This window comes from Gymnoscopelus braueri (genome assembly GCF_963280865.1).
Source record: "Gymnoscopelus braueri genome assembly, chromosome: 10".
NCBI classification, from domain to species: Eukaryota; Metazoa; Chordata; class Actinopteri; order Myctophiformes; family Myctophidae; genus Gymnoscopelus; species Gymnoscopelus braueri.
The window spans coordinates 46,133,153-46,152,657 of NC_137611.1; the positions used below are offsets into that span (position 1 = coordinate 46,133,153).

Here is a 19,505-nt window from a genome sequence, read left to right on the forward strand (position 1 = left end):
TCTACCAATGACTCACAGTGAAATAGACACACTGCCTCTTTAAACACACTCCTCCTATCCACACACACACACAGTCACACCCACACCCACACCCACACACCCACACACACACCCACACACACACACACACACACACACACACACACACAACCAGGAAGAACCACCCATGTCATGTGATCTCCGAAGAATGAGGAAAGGAAGTCAAACTAAAAGACAACTCGGTCGGTGTGTCACAGTCACACTAAGCTGAAACATGGCACTGCCAGAGAAACAGAAAGTTCTGTTGGACGAGGAAAAGTTCTCCTGTTCTATCTGTCTGGATACACTGAGGTTTCCGGTGAGTGTTCCCTGTGGACACAACTACTGCAGTAGGTGTATTGAGGGATACTGGGATCAGAATGAGCAAATGCCGAAAGTCAAATGTCCACAGTGCAGACAGACGTTCGACCCAAGACCGGAACTGAAGAAAAACCTCATGTTGGCTGAGGTGGTGGCTATACTTAAGAAGACAGCACTCGAAGGTATTATTCCTGAGCACTGCTATGCTGGACCTGGAGATGTGGGCTGTGATTCCTGCTCTGGTAGAAAACAGAAAGCTGTGGAGACTTGTCTTCAGTGTCTGGTCTCGTACTGTGCCACTCACGTCCAGCCTCACTATCACTCGCCTGCCTTTAAAAAACACAAGCGGGTCAAAGTCTCCAGCAAGCTTCAGGAGAACATCTGCGTCGAGGAGAGAATCCAGGAGAGAGAGGAAGAAGTGAGGGTGCTTCAGCGGGAGGTGGAGACCATCAATAAATCTGCCGATAAAGCAGCGAGGAACAGTGACACCGTCTTTGCTGAGCTCATCTCTTCCATTGAGAAAAGACGATCTAAGGTGAGGGAGCAGATCAGAGACCAGCAGAAACATGAAGTGAGTCGTGCTGAAGAGCAGGGGAAGCGTGTGGGGCTGGCGGTCACTGAACTGAGGAGGAGACAGCTGGAGCAGCTCTCACACACAGAGAACAGTTACAACAACCTCTCAAGGGTCAGTGAATCTACATACCGAGTCAGCATTCATGACCGTCCTCTGAGACACTTTGACGATGTGACTGTGGCCGTGTCAAAGATGAGGGGCAAACTAGAGGCCATTCTTAAAGAGGAAGGGACGAACGTCTCAAAGACGGTGAAGAGAGTGGATGTTTTGCTGTCAACACCAGAGCCCAAGACCAGAGCTGAGTTCTTAAAATATGCAATCAATGTCACAATGGATCCAAACACGGCACATCAATACCTGTCTCTGTCTGAAGGGAACCTAAAAGTATTGATGACTAACGTAGTACAGTCACATCCTCAACACCCAGATAGATTCAGCGAATGCTGGCAGGTCCTGGGCACAGAGCCTCTGACTGGACGCCATTACTGGGAGGCAGAGTGGGGCGGAGACTACGTCGACGTAGCAGTCGCGTACCCAGACATCGCCAGGTCAGGAGACACTGAGCGTAGATTTGGATTGAATGCTAAAACTTGGTGTTTGCAGTGTTGGCAGGAAGGTTGTTATTTCAGACACAAAGAGATTGGTTCTGACATCCCCATCAACGTGAGGTCCAGAATAGGAGTGTACCTGGATCACAATGCTGGCATTCTGTCCTTCTACAGCGTCTCTGACAGCATGGTTCTCCTCAGAAGAATCGAGACCACATTCACACGACCCATCCTCCCCGGATTTTGGGTTTGTGACGGAGCCACCATGGAGATGTGTCATGACATCAAGTAAATCCAGTGGGAAGTAACTAAGTATGTACTCAACTTACTCAAGTACAGTACTTAAGTAATATTTGGAGGTATATATTTTTTATTTTACTTGAGTATTTCCAATTGTTTTATACATCTCAGGCAAATAATGTCCTTTCACTACACTCAAATTATTTGAAAACTTTAGTTAGACTACTAGGACTTTTATTGTGCATACAAAGCCCGCTTGTAGATCGTTTTTTTTGTTTGTGGGGAAATGGACATATTTTGAAATATCTCAGATTGTATGAGTACATTTCTGTACTTTTACTTGTACATTTTGATGCCAATACTTTGGTACTTTTACTCAAGTAAACTTGTGATTACAGAGCTTTTAGTTGTACCAGAGTATTTCTCCATTGTGGTATTGTTACTTTCACTTAAGTAACAAACCTTAGTTCTTCTTCCATCACCGAGTAAATAAGACTTTGGTTCGTCTCTCATGACTCCACAATCATTTCTTTATCGTCTTGTTGTTTATTTCTCTCAAGGTCAACATTCTCATAAATGTATAAACTGTTCTGTTGATGTAAATGAAACTACCAAATGATTTAGTTGACCTCTGAAATCAGTAGTGTTGTTGCTAAGCTTGGAAAAGAAAATAATTATGTCATTCTGTTTTGCTATTTTGTTCTGTTCTTGTATTCATATGATTGATTTGATGGAGGAATTGTGGCTTTCTGGGGTTGGGTTTTATTTTTATTTTTTTTAATCTTTGGTATACCATTTTGTCTAGCCTGCAAACCAGACAAATTGTCTTGCTATGAAGCAATCATCATTTTGTGGGTTTGATATTCCATGCGAAATAACATTCAATGATATTGATTTACCGTATAGTTTAAATTCCAAGATTATATAACATGTAATGTAATACATATAGTAACCAACATGATTATACTATTATTTCAATAAATGTTTGTGTAGGACTACATGTGTATTGTGTTTGTGTTATTATTTTATGAGTGTACTTTAAGCTGCTGTCATGTGTTCTTTATTGCTGTCACTGTAAAGTGGACCGGGACTTCCAGCTTAATGGCATGCAGCCATGCCCTCGCCTCAGGTCCCACATCACAGAGGCCGGCCTCTGAAGGTGGTCTGTACAGGGGACAGGTGGTGATGATTAGGTGTTGTGAAGGTGGTCTGTACCAGTGGTGTAAAGTAACTATTTATTCAAGTACTGTACTTAAGTACGATTTTTTTTTTTACTTTACTTGAGTATTTCCAATTTTCAGTACTTTTACTTCTACTCCACTACATCTCAGAGGCAAATATTGCACTTTTACTCCACGACAATTATTTGAAAACTTTAGTTACTTGTTACTTTGTAGATTTTGATTATTATTACAAAACATACATTAACCATTCCATACATATACATTTCGGCCATTTGAAAATAGCCGATCTACAAGCTCACACTGCGTCGCGATACGACGCATTGTGAGCTTGTAGATCGGCTTTTTTCAAAAGATTTGTGTACATTTGAAAACTTGAAATGGGACATTCTGCATAGTGAGTACTTTCTACTTTTGGTACTTTAAGTACATACCAATACTTTTGTACTTTACTCAAGTACATTTTGAATTCCGGACTTTCACTTGTAACAGAGTATTTCTATATTGCAATATTGATACTTTTACTTAAGTAAAACATGCGAGTACTTTTTCCACCACTGGAAGGTGGTCTGTACAGGGGACAGGTGGTGATTATTTGGTCTGTGATGTGATTTGTGGCTGACTGTGGCTGACTTTTAAGATGAACAAACCAAACTGATCTGCAGTTCTTTGATATTCTGTTTTAACATCTCCTGGTGCAGGGTTAACTCAGCTTAACGTTGCTCAGGGGACACACAGCAAAATACAGCTGTGTCTGAGGGCCTTGACCTACAACTTTGTGTTTTAGTTTCAAGACACATGGATTAGGGATGTGCGCAGCAACTAATTCCACTGATGTTTGAACAAATGTTTTTGTAACAGACTAGTTCGGAAATTAAGGAAACAAAGCCACATTTTGATCTGAAAAAAAGATTGTCATGATATGAAATGATTACGTTACAAAATGAGTAGGTTTTATTCACAAAATGTGAATTCAGAAATAATTTGGACAGATTGCTGTTGCAATAAGAGAATGGTAGATGTACTCAGTTCCGCTTTCTCTGGCCAAGATGGCACAATCTTAAAAGCAAATTCTTCCTTTATGGAAAAGTCCTTCACTCATGTTAATGATTGTGTTTGTCTTGATTCAAGGATTTGTCCTCAAAGCGTGTACATATATATGTACATATATATATATATATATATATATATATATATATATATATATATATATATATATATATATATATATAATGTGCACACAGCACGCGCAAGCACACACACACACACACACACACACACACACACACACACACACACACACACACACACACACACAGTAGGCTATATTCTGTTTTTACTGTAAAGCATTTTGTAACTCATATAGCAGGTTGCTATGATCAAAGTTATGTATATTATACACAACTTAAAAATAGCAACAATTCTCTCTCTCTCTCTCTCTCCAATCTCCAGTCCACACAGAAACTCTTTATAAAAAACGTGAATTATGGAAAACTTGGGTTCAGGAAAAGGATTTCACAAGACATGTTTTGTGCTCGCGTGCGCGCGTGTGTCTTGGAGTGTGTGTGTGTGGCGCGTCCTTTATGTCACGTGACCATCCCTGTGGCTCCAGTCAACATCTCTTTGTTGTCGCCCGTCAGATACTGCAGCGAGAGAGAGAGAGAGAGAGAGAGAGAGAGAGAGAGAGAGAGAGAGAGAGAGAGAGAGAGAGAGAGAGAGAGAGAGAGAAGAGAGAGAGAGAGAGAGAGAGAGAGAGATGAGAGAGGAGAGGAGAGAGAGAGAGAGAGAGAGAGAGAGAGAGAGAGAGAGAGATGCTCCACACAAGTCCATAGTGCTGCTGCTGTGCCACTGCCTGGTTTCCTCCAGTCCAGCCCTGGTTCTACGCGCTGCTCTGAGCCCGGGGTTCCTCTGCTGGTTCCTCCGGTTCATCCTCTCCGGGTTTACTCCATTCAACCCTCCAGGAGGTTCTGTTCAACGAGCCAACGGCTAAACGGGAATAAAACAGTCTATACCTACCGGTTGGATGGTTGGTTGGTTCAACGGTTCACGGACGGAGGTTGTTGTTTGGAGTCACAAGTTGAAGACATTGGTCTCTGCGGGGGGTCGGTTCGGTTGGGGGCGGGGGGGCTAATTACCAATAACGCCAGCCCGGTGCGTGCATTACGAGGAGATAATTGAGTAATAACCAGAAAATAAGGCTCGCGCGGACGGACGGCGAAGATGAAGATGCCTCATACGACCAGCGGCACACAGCGACCGGCCGCTTCATCGTCGTAGGAGGACAACATTAGACGTTATTCGGGATTCTACTTGACATTTTCTTTCTTTTCTTTTGTATTACACACCCCCCCCCCCCACCCCCATTTTTTGGGGGTTCACGTTAACGGACAATTCGCCAGTGCGCGCGTGCGTGCGTGCTTTGCAAGCGTGCGCCCTCCGGCGTGAATGAAGTAGTGAACCCCGTCGACCGGGTCCGTTCAAGCGGCCAATGATCTAATCCTCCACATTAATAACGGGGTGAATTAAGCGCTTTCATGCAGCAGCCGCGCTAGAAAAAAACCCTTTGTTTGTTTGTTTGTTTGTTTGTTTTCTTGTTGTTGTTGTTTTGTGTGTGTGTCTCTTGCTGCTGCACCACCACCCCAGCCACCACCACCGCCATGCGTCCTCCTCCACCTCCGGCCAGGCTGTGCTCCTGGTCCTGGCTGCTGTGCTGTCCGTGTGCGTGCTGCTGCTGCTGGAGCTGCCCGACAGCCTGGTGCACGCCTCCTACACACAGCACAGCTCTGGAGAATGTAAAGGAAAGAAGGACTGCACAGGTAAGGGACTGGAGCCCTATACCTATACCTTCTCTCTGTCTGTGTGTGTGTGTGTGTGTGTGTGTGGGGGGGGGGGGTCTCTGAGATTTATGCAAGGAGTGTGTTTTGTGCAAGGGCTGTCCTCACCAAAGAATGAATCTCTATCTATCTATCTATCTATATCTATCTATCTATCTATCTATCTATCTATCTATCTATCTATCTATCTATCCATCTTTTTTGTATTATTCATTTATTTGTCAGATAACATAAGAACCATATATTGGTTTCTAGCCAAGGCTATTTTGCAAAACCCTGTCCTCGGTTATAGGCTTTTCTACAACAGATGTGTTATAAATCTGTGTAATCTCTCAGTTCCCCACATTGTAAGTTGTGTGGACATTGCATTGATATCAGTGTATTCTGTTGATGTCGTAATGACACTGTGATTGTGAGTATTTGCTTATACGCATAGAGCGCGACACTGTAATGATCCTGTGATATGTTGTCCTTACTTCTGCACAGTGCAGGTTTAGGTAAACCGTAGTCGTATACTGTCGTTCATTGTTGAATGATGATGGTGTTTTTGTTATGATGACGTTGTCCCTTTGACTCCTAGTTTTAGTGCTGCCACCCTTGCTGTATCTTCTTACAGTTCTTCTCTTACCCTGTATCTGTACTACATAGCCTAATCTACCATACAGATTGGTTCAAATAACCTTTTATTAAAATAAGTTCAGCAGTTGCAGCTTTTTAAAGGGTTGTATCGAGTTGACTAGAGATTGGAAACAACAAGTACAAGTATTAGTCGACTAAAGCCAAACTGACCGATTCATCGACTATGTGGGAACAGGCCTAGTTTGTGTGTTGCCAGAATGCATGGTACAATGACTCAGGTGTTCAGTGTGACCATTTCAATCCATCTCTGTCTCCGGTCACTTGGAGCTTCCGTGTGCTGTCAGTCACGTTGTCAGAGCTTCCGCCATCTCTGAGTCAGAAGAATCGGCTTTATTGTCACATCACAGGTTTAGCGGTGTAAAGCGGGTGAAATTCTTTTTCCCAAGCTTCCATCTATTTGTAGTTTTCATGAAAGGTAAGACGAGGCGAGATAGAAAGAGGGAACGAGGACAACAAGGATAAACGTACGTCAGATATTTAAATATTGCCCACTAATCTGTCTTAGAACACATACAGTACAGTCAGCGCTTATACAACAACACTGCTTTGTTTCTTTTTTGTCAGTTAAACATACTGTATATCATCATGATGAACTGGAAAGTGCACTCACCAAAGTGTTTCAATATTGACAATTGGATGAAAGACTTTTGGGATTTGCTGGCAATGGAGAGGGCAGCGTCAGCGTCTCTGCATGATAAGGGCGACGACGATGGACCCATGGGCTTTTATTAGAGCGTATATGGAGAACAGGCTTCATACCTGAACATTAACCCATTAAATGCCTTCTAAATCAGTAGTTCTCAAAGGTTTTCGTGCCAAGGACCCCCCCAAATTGATATATATATTTGGCCGCGGACCGCCCCATCTGAAAATGTTTTGTGTCAGGGACCCCCACGTGCTGTGAGCTTGTATATCTGCTATTTTTGAATGGCCAACGCTAAAATCTAAAACAACATATTATGCATATTATACAGGCAGGTCAGCTCTGTGGCTGTAAACATGGCCGTCTAGCGCTGTGTGCTTTGCATTCATCCTTAAAATGAGCCCAGTTTTGTTACGTCGTCACAAGTGGCTGACAAACAATCTTTAATTAGAATGTTGACCTCCGCCCTTGTTAGGCTGCTAATACAAGTCTACTTGTAGTATATTTCTGGACTGCTACTTGGATAACAGAAACGTGTCTGGTGTAGTGTGAAAAGGGTAGTTTGTTCTAGGTACATGGGGCTATTAAACATTTAAACCCCATGTTCCCTTAGTTGACCGAGGTCCCTCATGGCTCTATACTTGGTCCGCTCCTTTTCCCCCCTCTATATCAAACCTCTTAGTACGAAAATAGCCATTCTACAAGCTCATGACCTGTTGCATTTCATGAGCTTGTAGATCCGCTATTTTCACCGAATCTTCATCCCAGAATAGGGACGCTGCGAGGGCTCAAGTGATTAAACATTAAAAAAGAAACAGCTGTTTCTCACATTTTAAATGAGCATCTACGTACTAGCTGCCACCCGGCAGTGTTGAAATAACCTGCTTATCCATATTTAATTCATGGTTATCGCTCAGAATTGCCTTTTTTTCCACGTTGCTGCACCGTGTTTGCATTAAAAATTGAGAATCTATCTCCATCTCAGATCATTGCTCCGGGAGCCTAATCTCCGCGTGGCCTTGCTACAGCCCTGCGAACACAGTGCAGCATAATGCACCGTTCAGAGTGAGCAAATGGAAGGGTTACAGTTCGCCGAGCAACGCAAATACCCTCATTTTCAGCAGCGAGGTTTAATTCAGAAAGCTTGCCTGTCCCCGTGCATAATAATCACCTTGTTGCTCTTAACACCAAAAAAAAGAAAAAGAAAACGGGTGGTGGCTGTGATTTTTCTGCCCTCAAAACGGTTCTCTTACTACTTCATTAAAAGGCAAGGCTGTTAAAAAAAAGAAATACATTATCTCTAGAACAGGGGTCTTCAATGTTTTTCAGGCCAAGGACGCCTTAGCTGAGAGAGAGAGAGACAAAGCAGGGACCCCCACTACATATCGTCTCCAATATATCCAAAACTGTTACTTTTCAGTATTTGTATAGATTTTTTTAAAAAGTAGCAGATCTACAAGCTCAAAATGCGTCGCTTAGTGCTTCGTTTCCAGCTTGTAGATCTGCTACTTTTGTGTGACGCTGTAGTATGATCAAGTAGGGTATTCATTTACGAAAAAACACAACAAGTTAAAATGTAGAGATGAGAGGTTTCTGCCCGACGGCAACGATCTATTGTATAAAATTGTGTTTGCCTTTCATGCAACTTGATATACCAATATTTAGCTGATTCTCTTATCAAAGTCTGTTGATCGTTGAGCGATTTGAGACTAGCTTGGAAGTATTTTTAATTTCTATTTTCAGTGACTATATGTCTGCAAGTGATGCTGCAGCTCTGATGGCGTTTACAAATGATCATTTACTAATATGCTGAAAGACATATTTTCAGACATTTAGATTTTTGGAAAAAGAAACAACAAAACAAAAGATCTTCCTCGCTCAAAACATTTGGCGCCCCCCCCGTAGTAATTCTGAGGACCGCGGACCCCCTGTTGAAGACCCATGCTCGCTAGAAGAAGAAGTCAGCTAAATGGATTTAACCGAAAATATATCGAAACCGCAATCTTTAGAAGCAATAACTGACTTAACCTTGACAGGCAGACAGACAGACAGACAGACAGACAGACAGACAGACAGACAGACAGACAGCAGTAGAGGATTAATTTGCTCCACGCTGCGGAAAAAAAGATAATGTAACATTGTGTTCAAGGCCACCGATGTTGTGTCCGCAACTTCTCACTGACACATCACTGTAAAACAAATGGAAACATGAAACTTAGCGAGGCTGCAGAGCTCTGTGTGCGTGTGTGTGTGTGTGTGTGTGTGTGTGTGTGTGTGTGTGTGTGTGTGTGTGTGTGTGTGTGTGTGTGTGTGTGCATGTCTGTATGCACTATGCAGCCACACGCCTGTTCGTCTGTATCTCAGCCCGGTCTCATGTTGTCTTTGGCCGCCACATCTTTATGGGTCGCCTCATGTGATCCATCTGTGTGTGCGTGCGTGCGTGCGTGCGTGCGTGCGTGCGTGCGTGCTTGCGTGCGTGCGTGTGTGCGTGCGTGCGTGTGCGTGTGTGTGCGTGTGCGTGCGTGTGCTGTGACATTGCTTCCTTCCAAATGTTGAGGGTGCGTGTGTGCGTGCGTGCGCGCCCGCGCGCATGTGTGTGTGTGTGTGTGTGATCCGGCCTCAGAGCCCTACTGGGTTGTAATTTGGTGGACTCCAGACCTTCACATGAGGGAGCATCTGCTCCCTAAAGTACAGAGCGGTTCTCCTCCTCTGAGGTCCTGAGGTTCTCCTCACATGCCTGCAGGCTTGAGGTTTGTGGACGGCATCAAAGCGGAGCTGGAGCTCAGCTGGGTCAAACGTTTTTCTTTTTTTCCTCCTCCTCTCCCGGACATGCTGTGGTTTATTCCAGTGGTTCTCAACCTGTGGTCCGCGGCCCGCTGGTGGGCTTCATTTCTGGTCGAACAGTGTCAGGGTGCTGATATTGTGCATGTTGGCTCACTGGAGACACTGCTACACTAGTGGGTCTAAAATTGGGGTCCAGGGACCCTCATGGTTCCTTGAGGGGGTTCCAAATGGCCCCTTACGGGTCCGTTTGGTTCCATTTGCACACTCTCAGAGCTACGGGGGTCCTTGAAATTAAAAAAGTTTGAGAACCACTGTGCTACACTAAATGGAACATAGCCAATCGTTAGTATCATTGGCAACACCTGTGAAAGAAGTAAGGAAGAGGCCAAATTTCTTTCCAATATGGCTGCTGTGCATAGAGCCTATTGGCACAACACTAACATTGGAATGATAATTAATACAACATCAATATTAAAAAGTTATACTGATAAATGAAAACTTTTATCGGTCGATTGATTGATCTTTAAACTGAACATGCTCTGAATCGGCTGCCGTGTCAAGTGGTCCGATGGGTGGGCCATCAAGCGGGCCCTGGTCCAGAAAAGGTCGAGAACACACTGGTTTATTCCATACTGTATGCCCATGGACTCAAGTTCTCAGTCGCCGCGACTGATTTCAGTCATTTGGATTCCATAGAGTCCAGCATGGCTGCGCCGTTCACACCAATACAAGCGTGATAACTGTAACGATAACTATAAATACAGTATGTTGTTTGAAATGTTTTTAAGTGGCTGGCAGAGTCAGAGTTGAAGTTACCGCTCTATGTGAGCCTATCACTAGGCTGGGCATAACCCTTCCACGCTGTTTCACAAATAGGCTCTAAGCACAGCAGCCATATTGGAAAAAAATTGGGCCTCGAGCGTCCTTACTTCCTTCTCAGGTGTTATCAATGATACTAATGAAGGCTCTGTTCCATTCTAATCAAACAGAGTCAGGGTGCTGATATTGTGCATGTTGGCTCACTGGAAACACTCTGCTACACCAGTGGGTCTCAAAGTCTGGTCCAGGACTCCAGGGACCCTCATGGTTCCTTGAGGGGGTTCCAAATGGTCCCTTACGGGTGTGTAACTCTGAGAGTGTACAAATGGAACCAAATGTAAGGGTCCAATTGGTTACGGGTCCATTTGGAACCACTGTTCTAAATGGAACAGAGCCTTCATTCTTATCATTGGTAACACCTGTGAAGGAAGTAACGAAGATGCCCAATGTCTTTCCAATATGGCTGTTGTGCATAGAGCCTATTGCAGTTTACGATTTCTTCCCCCATATTTTATCATTATTCATTTTGTGCTTTAATCACTGTATGCCATTCCTTCACAAATCTCAGCCTTTAACTGTTTCTTAATTAGGGTACTTTTCTTTGGTGCAAATATGAACTCGGAACACACCACAGCTTTTACCACATGTGAGAACATTGCAGTCTTTGATGCAAAAAGACTTAATAAAATACACTTAACGACTTAGGCCAAGTCAAGTTTATAACCCTTAATTACTGTTCCAGCATCAAAGGGCTTTACAGACCCGCAGTTATAACAAAGGAAACCAAATGACAACCCCTCTCCTTAGGCCCTCAATCAGGCAAGACAAAACGCCCAAGAAAAAAAACCCTTGATGTGTTAAGAAGTGTATTTATTACTAAGTACATTTACACACAACTGCATACTGTAATATTTGCTTTAGGATCAAACTGTAATATCTAGGCCTGTCACAATTATTACATAATCGTCTAATCACAATCATTTGAGATTATACAGTTATTCTGTATAATCCTCATAATCGTTTTCATGTTGAAAAATGTTCATACTTTTTCCGAAAGTATTGGAAATAGACGATCTACAAGCTCACAATGGGCCGCAATGCTGTGTGAGCTTGCAGTGAGCTTGCAGATCAGCTATTTCCGCTATTTATACAATATTTTGAATGTATAAAATGATTAAATATGTCATTCATTTCTTCATATATTTAAGTTATTTGTCATATCTGCCCTGTGGAATGTTGGTTTACGAAGCCTAAAAGGCAAACAGAAATGCGATTTTTATAAATACGTTCCAATATTCAATGCCAAAAACACAATTATTTGTATTGACAATAGTAAAATCTCATAATCGTGACAGCCCTAGTAATATCAGCCATCATTTGACTTTTATTTGACTTTTGCTGATACCGACATCAGTATCGGCAGTTATGCATCCGACGTGTCCCGACTTTTAAAGGAGGAGTTCACCTAAAAAATTACTTATTTTTTCTATCAATTACACACCCCATGAAGCCTTGATGTCATGGATTTATTTTTGTTTTTGTGGCTTTCCTAAGACAATAATTTGATGACCGTGTGTATAGACACAAATAATCTACTTTGTGTCTCCTACCGGATACATTAGCCGGTAGGAGACGGAAATCAAATTATTAGCTTAAGAATGCGACAAAAACTAAAAATAATCCATGGATTCAAGGCTTCATAGGGTGTGCAATTGATAGAAAATAAGTATTTTTTTCGGTGAACTCCTCCTTTAACCACTTTCAACCTGGCAATGTGATTATTACGGCCAAGTAAAAAACGAAAACAAAAAAAGTTATAAAAAATTGTTGTGAGCTTGTACGTGTGCTCTTCCGTCTACAGCCAAGCCAAAAGCATTATGGTTCAGGGCAGGTTGTGTTCCGATACTTAGCCGTGGTGATGATGAGAGCCAATCATACTGTGTAACTTGGCTGTCACAGGGAGTCTGTTTAACACCTGGCCCCAAGAGACAGGATTTGATTTCTACCAAACACTCCTACCTCTCGCCAGCACTGATGCTGTTGCGGTTGTGTGTGCTTGTGTCACTATACTTGTGAGCCAGATGTCCCCCCACGAGTACAGTGGTTTTACTCAACTAAATATCATAAGATTTTAGTTGACTAAATCTACAGTTGATTTATTGATACAAAAATGTATTTTGGCGGCCCTTGATGGTGTCGTAATGGCACATTTTTACACTTGGTTGCATGTTAAAAATAGCCGATCTACAAGCTTACAACGCGTTGCAGCGTGACGCGTTGTGACCTTGTAGATCTACTGTTTTCAGAGTGCAACACCCGAGTGCAACCAAACATAAAATGGCTTGTCTTTTAGTTCTACTGGATCTCTTCTCCACTAGTCCCTCCCTAACATTTTTGTCTAGTTTTTAATCTGTTGATGAAATTGTCAATATATTTAGTCTTAGTTTTAGACATCATAGCTTGGTTTTTATTTAGTTTGTCAGGGAAAAAAGGTAGTCGACAAACTTTTTTCCGTCTTAGTTTTAGTCGACGAATTTAACACTATTGTGGGGACAATTCCCCTGGTCCTCCACAAGATAAATTGTTGTTTGTATGGTTAAAAAAGATTTGTTCTCTTAGGCTTATAATTAGGAAAGGATTCAGGTTGGGTTTGGGGTTAGGATTAGGCATTTAGAGGTTAGGTTTAGGGGTTAGGGTTTGGAGTTGTGCCTGAATACTTGGTTGCGCGCTAGTGTCACATACTGAGCTTGTAGCTAGGCTTAAGGGCTAGTTTTTTTTTTTACAAATTGCATTTATGAAATGTTGATGTCCTCACACGTATAGTATAGTAAACGTGTGTGTGTGTGCGTGTTACGACCCCCTGTCTAGGGTAGGGGACATAATAATGGAGGACAAAGTCGCTTTCAAAAATGAATTGATTTTATTTTCCTTTTTTTGTGCAGAGATTTCAAGCTCTTTTTGTCTTTTTTTTCATAAGTGCCAAAAACTTCAGGGTGTCGGTTTACATTGGCAAAATGTCTACCTATTAAAGAAAATTACCCCCTGACCTAAACCTAACAAAAGAAAAATACAATTGCTAAACTTACTTACCTAACTAATGAATAAACAGAAACAAATAACAAAGTGGTTAAACCAAATAAGAAGACCAAACACCCCTACAAGGCAAGTGAACAGATTAATACAATAATGAATGAAATAGGCAAATATATACAAAGTAACTAACTCAATAATACGGGTCAGAAAACAAGGTCAAACAAAGTAACTGAAGGACAAAGGAACGAACAAACAAACAAACAGGCTACATGGGTTCGGGGAGACAGAGGGATTGAATCTCTGCTTGCTCTTTCAAATGAGAGCGACCAGTCCCCATGACAGTTAGGGCAGAATGAGCTTTTGTAGGTGAGCTTCAGAGAACAGCCAACCCTGGCTTGGGCGGAGACAAAGGGACGACGAATGGGAGCAGGGGAACAGGGCCAGAGGCTGGACCTGTCAATCTGGACAGCTGGAAGTCAATCACTCACTCACTCATACCAGCACCACACCCAGACTCAGACTCACAGCTTCCACCACCACTCATGACCTTATATGGAACATAGAAAAACAATATAAAACAAGCCACAAATAATCCCACAATATTCCAAAGCATCATAATTACCTAAATAAACCAAATACAAATATATAATAATAAATACAAATACGGCTGGCCGTAACACCCCCCTCCCTCTCCAGAAGGGGCTAAACGAAAGACACATAATGCACAGCCGAACTCACCATCCTAAGTTTCAAAATGAGGTCCCTCAACCTCCAAAGTGTGAATATGCTCAAATCAGTGATTGGAATTTACTGCAAAACACAATGAGGTACACCTCGCTGTTTTCTGTAACGTGGAGGGTGTATTACAAAGCCCGAGTGGCACAAACGCATAAAACACCATCGGAATAATAAAAACAGGACTACAAATGTATGCGAGTGTTAAAAGGGGTCTGCCAATAACACTTTAACAAAATGACCAAACACAGAAGTTGCTACGAAATGTCTGTTGTGCATGTTCCCCCAAAGAAGGCTGTCTTTTTTATTCTTTCTAAAAAACACAAATTTAAGCCATAGCTTTTTTTTGGAGAACAAAGTGCAAGTGCACCAGACAAAACGAAAACAAATGGCAGGGTTTTTCCAAATTCACGTTATTTTTTTTTTGCATATTTACAAATCGAACGAAGACACAATCCGAAAAACACACGAAGGGGAGGAAAAGGGGTACGAACGAAGTTATCGAGTGGGAAAAATCGAATACACGATCACTGAGTCGGTAATAGGGATTCAAAGAGAAAACGAGTGGGTAAGGGCACAAAGTTTCTTCTGTCATGTGTGCCCTCCCAAGCACAGATGACAGAAGCGAGCAAAAATACTGAACAAAAAGACTAAGACACGACCTAAGTCACCACACAAAACAGATGATCATCCTAATACACAGACACACACGCGTTTAACTAATTCCTCGGTGCACGCAGCAACCTGGGACACAGAATCAACCTTTTGTTCATTATTTGAATTCCTCTAATAGGACTAACTCAAGAACTGGTGAATAGTCAAAACGTTGCTTGCTGAGCACCATTTATCAAAAACAGTCTTATCTCGTACAAATTCCACATGTTTGAAGGGCGTTTTTTTTTTCACTCTTCTTTTTGTTGTAGAGTGGGACATGCCGAAATGAGGTGACCCTTTTCATGACAATAGAAACAGTCACGAGTCTCCGAACCGGAGACAACGTTAGAACCAGAACGAGGTGGGCTTTGTTGACACAGAGATTCTTTGATTCCCCCCACTCTGCCGCCCGTAGAATTGCGGCGTGCAGAGGGAGCAGAAAACACAGATCGGTGTGTCAAAACAAACTCATCGGCGCACACCGCAGCTTTAGCCACATTATCTACCTTCTGCTCGTTTAAGTAGACAACAATACGCTCAGGTAGACAGGATTTAAATTCCTCTAATAATACCAAATCACGAAGCTGGTGAATAGTCAATACTTTGTTCGAAGTGCACCATTTGTCAAACAAAACACTTTTCTCCCTGGCAAATTCCACATGTGTTTGGTTGGCAGTCTTTTCACAGGACCTAAACCTTTGGCGGTACGCCTCCGGCACTAACTCATATGCCCGTAGTATGGTTTCTTTTACAACTTCATACTTGCGGCTCTCTTCAACAGTTAAGGCTGCACACACATCCCGAGCTTTTCCCACTAATTTGCATTGCAGTAATAGACTCCACATATTCTTAGGCCATTTCACCGTGGTTGCAATGTGCTCAAAAGTGTCAAAGTAAGAATCAAGTTCTGTCTCTTTAAAGTGTGGTACCAGAGGAATATGCTTACTGACGTTGAAATCTGGAGGGCATCCCGAAGTTCCAGAACCACTTGTTCTGAGCTGAGGGGCAGGCGACCTGTCGAGCTCTGCGGCCCTGTTGCGGAGTTGCATCAGCTCAACCTCCTTGGTTTTTGTTTCGAGTTCCACCTCTCGGAGGCGGAGGGCCAGCCCTAGACTATGCGAGTCCCCCCCAGCAGTGATGCGAGCTTTAAGCGGGTCTGTTTCTGAGTCCTGAGGTGAGGCCTTAGCCTCTCCATCCTCAAGCTCAGTGAGCGCAGGGGAGTCTGTGTCAGCAGCCGCCTCCACATTCTCACCCGAACGCCCAGCCATATTCTCCGCCAGCCCGGTGCTTACACTCTTTATGAGCCCTTTTTCAGTAAGTTTTTCCTCTACTAAAGACCTTAGTTCGGCCTTATTGGCACCCGATGGGACAGAAATTTTGAAGACTTTTGCAATCAAATTTAACTCAATTTTGGTGCATTTATCTAATTTGTCTAAAGTGGGAGAAGTTGGGAAAGTGAATGCAACCTCCTCTGTTTCTACAGCGGACATTACAACGAATCAAATACTCTACCTAACCTGCCAACCAAAACAAAAATGGAACAAAGCTTAATTGACTACTCACCAGAACCAAAACGAACCGAACCAAACCCATGCAACCTGTTAAAACGAACGAATTAAACCGACTTGAACGAATACTCAAAAAGTAACTTTTAAAAAAAGAATACGTTTCAGGGGTAAAATTTTTAAACCGAGCCGAGTCCCCAAATTATGTTATAATTTGGATCGATATTATGCTATAATTTGGATCGATATTATGCTATAATTTGGACCGGACGAGCCCCCAAATTATGTTACGACCCCCTGTCTAGGGTAGGGGAGGTGACATAATAATGGAGGACAAAGTCGCTTTCAAAAATGAATTGATTTTATTTTCCTTTTTTTGTGCAGAGATTTCAAGCTCTTTTTGTCTTTTTTTCATAAGTGCCAAAAACTTCAGGGTGTCGGTTTACATTGGCAAAATGTCTACCTATTAAAGAAAATTACCCCCTGACCTAAACCTAACAAAAGAAAAATACAATTGCTAAACTTACTTACCTAACTAATGAATAAACAGAAACAAATAACAAAGTGGTTAAACCAAATAAGAAGACCAAACACCCCTACAAGGCAAGTGAACAGATTAATACAATAATGAATGAAATAGGCAAATATATACAAAGTAACTAACTCAATAATACGGGTCAGAAAACAAGGTCAAACAAAGTAACTGAAGGACAAAGGAACGAACAAACAGGCTACATGGGTTCGGGGAGACAGAGGGATTGAATCTCTGCTTGCTCTTTCAAATGAGAGCGACCAGTCCCCATGACAGTCAGGGCAGAATGAGCTTTTGTAGGTGAGCTTCAGAGAACAGCCAACCCTGGCTTGGGCGGAGACAAAGGGACGACGAATGGGAGCAGGGGAACAGGGCCAGAGGCTGGACCTGTCAATCTGGACAGCTGGAAGTCAATCACTCACTCACTCATACCAGCACCACACCCAGACTCAGACTCACAGCTTCCACCACCACTCATGACCTTATATGGAACATAGAAAAACAATATAAAACAAGCCACAAATAATCCCACAATATTCCAAAGCATCATAATTACCTAAATAAACCAAATACAAATATATAATAATAAATACAAATACGGCTGGCCGTAACAGTGCGTGTGTGTGTGCGTGTGCGTGTGCGTGTGCGTGTGTGTGTGCGTGTGTGTGTGTGTGCGTGTGCGTGTGCGTGTGTGTGCCGTATTCATAAGGGCTCATTATCTTCTCCCGTTGGTACCTGATTGAAGCCGGGGCGGGGGGTTATGCAAGCGTATTCTGATATTCTAGGACGCAGCGGGCGGCTCCAATCAGGTCCTCCCGAACGCCATAAGATTGAATTAAAATGTGATGGGGAGCGGTGACATTAGCAGAGCCCTTACAGCTCCTCATGAACCTGGGTGTGAATTGAGACGTTTTGCAAGCACACGCTGTGTGGTGAGTGTGTGAGTTAAACTTTGTGCAGTAGGCAGTGGTGAAAGAAGTACTCAGATTTGTTTTTACTTAAAGGCGTAGTATATAACTTTGCCCTGTGTTTACATAACAAAACAATATATACTCCACCCCCCTTTTTTTGGGGTCCTTTTACCATTTCCCTCTATACCAGTATTTACTTGAGTACTGTACAAGTCAAGTCCATTTTTTTAATATAGATATTTTTAATATAAATGACCCAGATCTGTCTGCATGGTCACCATATCTAAGTCAGTCGCGCAATCGAACAGAAGGTGACCTCTTTCAAATGTTGTGAAAATCCCAGATCTACTCACAACGCGGTGCATTGGGACATGATATTTTCACTATTATTGATATTAAAAAAAAACTCCTCCATTGTCTGGAACTCTGTTGTTGTCATCAGTTGATGTTGATTGAATTAAATCAACAAAATTGACATGAAACAGTTTGAGCACTACTGATACAGCAACATAACTTTTTCAGGAAACTGTTAGGATTTAGAAGACATTATTAGAATCGGCCTCATAGTTCTTAACGGGTTAACAACACAACTGTCTGCACTCACTGTCGTGCTGAGTGAGTTAGCCACCCATCCACTATGAACAGCTGGATTTGGGGTGGGGGAGGAGGGGGGGGAGAAACCCAATTATCGTCACCGCTACAGGGTGACAAGTAATTTGAGTTTTTTTTTTTTTCATGAGGCGATAAACGGTGTTTGTCAACCGGGCCAGGATTGGATTTTTAAAATGTGCTGCGAGTTTAATTAAAGCCCTGAGGAGCCAAAGGTACACGGGATTCCAAGGTGATTTTTGGATTATAGGGCCTGTTTATATCGACACAGATCTCCTCTTAAAGGTGCTGTACAGTAAGCGATAGTTTTGTGGTTGAGTTACAGCTCTATGTTCTGATTCTCTCCAGCTCTTTATTGAGCAGAAAATATGAGTTTTGTACTTGTGTACATTACTCAAGTAAATGTACTTAGTTGCCATGTCTGCTTATTATAAGCAACTTTGGGCTTGTTTTTCACATGTAAATACTGGTAGTTGCGGCTTGCAGTTTTTGGGGTTTGTTTCCAAAGTGTAGTTGCTTATTTGGGCTTCCTTCCTGATCTTTAAACCAGTGGTTTCGTATCAAGGACCCCCAAATTTATATGTATTTGTCCACAGACCCCCCCATCTGAAAACATTTTGTGCCAGGGACCCCCATACATTATTTGCGCATTTGAAATGTTTCAAAAACCTTTTTCATTTTTCATATTTTTTAAATAGCCGATGTATATAGGTTTAAAGTTGTTAAACTGATCTTGATGCTGTATTAACTAATTTAACAATATATAAGTGTGTGTGTGTGTTTGTGCTCATGTGGCCTCTATAGTCGCTTATTTTGGGCTTGTTTTCAGAGACCTGGTGGCTTGTTTCTTTTGCAAAATCTGGCAACACTGCTACTACCTCCTCCCCGTGCGGTCAGTCAGGGTTCCGTTTATGTGGACTCACGT

The 19,505-nt window shown here is 42.4% G+C and overlaps 2 protein-coding genes across 2 annotated transcripts in view; both read left to right on the forward strand.

Moving 5' to 3' along the window:
• Positions 1-253: 253 nt before the first annotated feature.
• Positions 254-1,753, forward strand: LOC308093624 (E3 ubiquitin/ISG15 ligase TRIM25-like; the record flags this gene model as incomplete). Its single annotated transcript, XM_080439956.1, has 1 exon — positions 254-1,753. One exon carries the CDS (start codon positions 254-256, stop codon positions 1,751-1,753), a length of 1,500 nt encoding a protein of 499 aa, XP_080296082.1.
• Positions 1,754-2,815: 1,062 nt separating this feature from the next.
• The window catches only part of tmeff1a (transmembrane protein with EGF-like and two follistatin-like domains 1a), a gene marked incomplete at its 5' end in the record, with an annotated part of 100,389 nt that continues 83,699 nt past the window's right edge, over positions 2,816-19,505 (forward strand). The window contains 2 exon segments of the mRNA XM_080439958.1: positions 2,816-2,863; positions 5,410-5,698. Coding sequence (XP_080296084.1) covers positions 2,816-2,863; positions 5,410-5,698 — 337 coding nt within the window.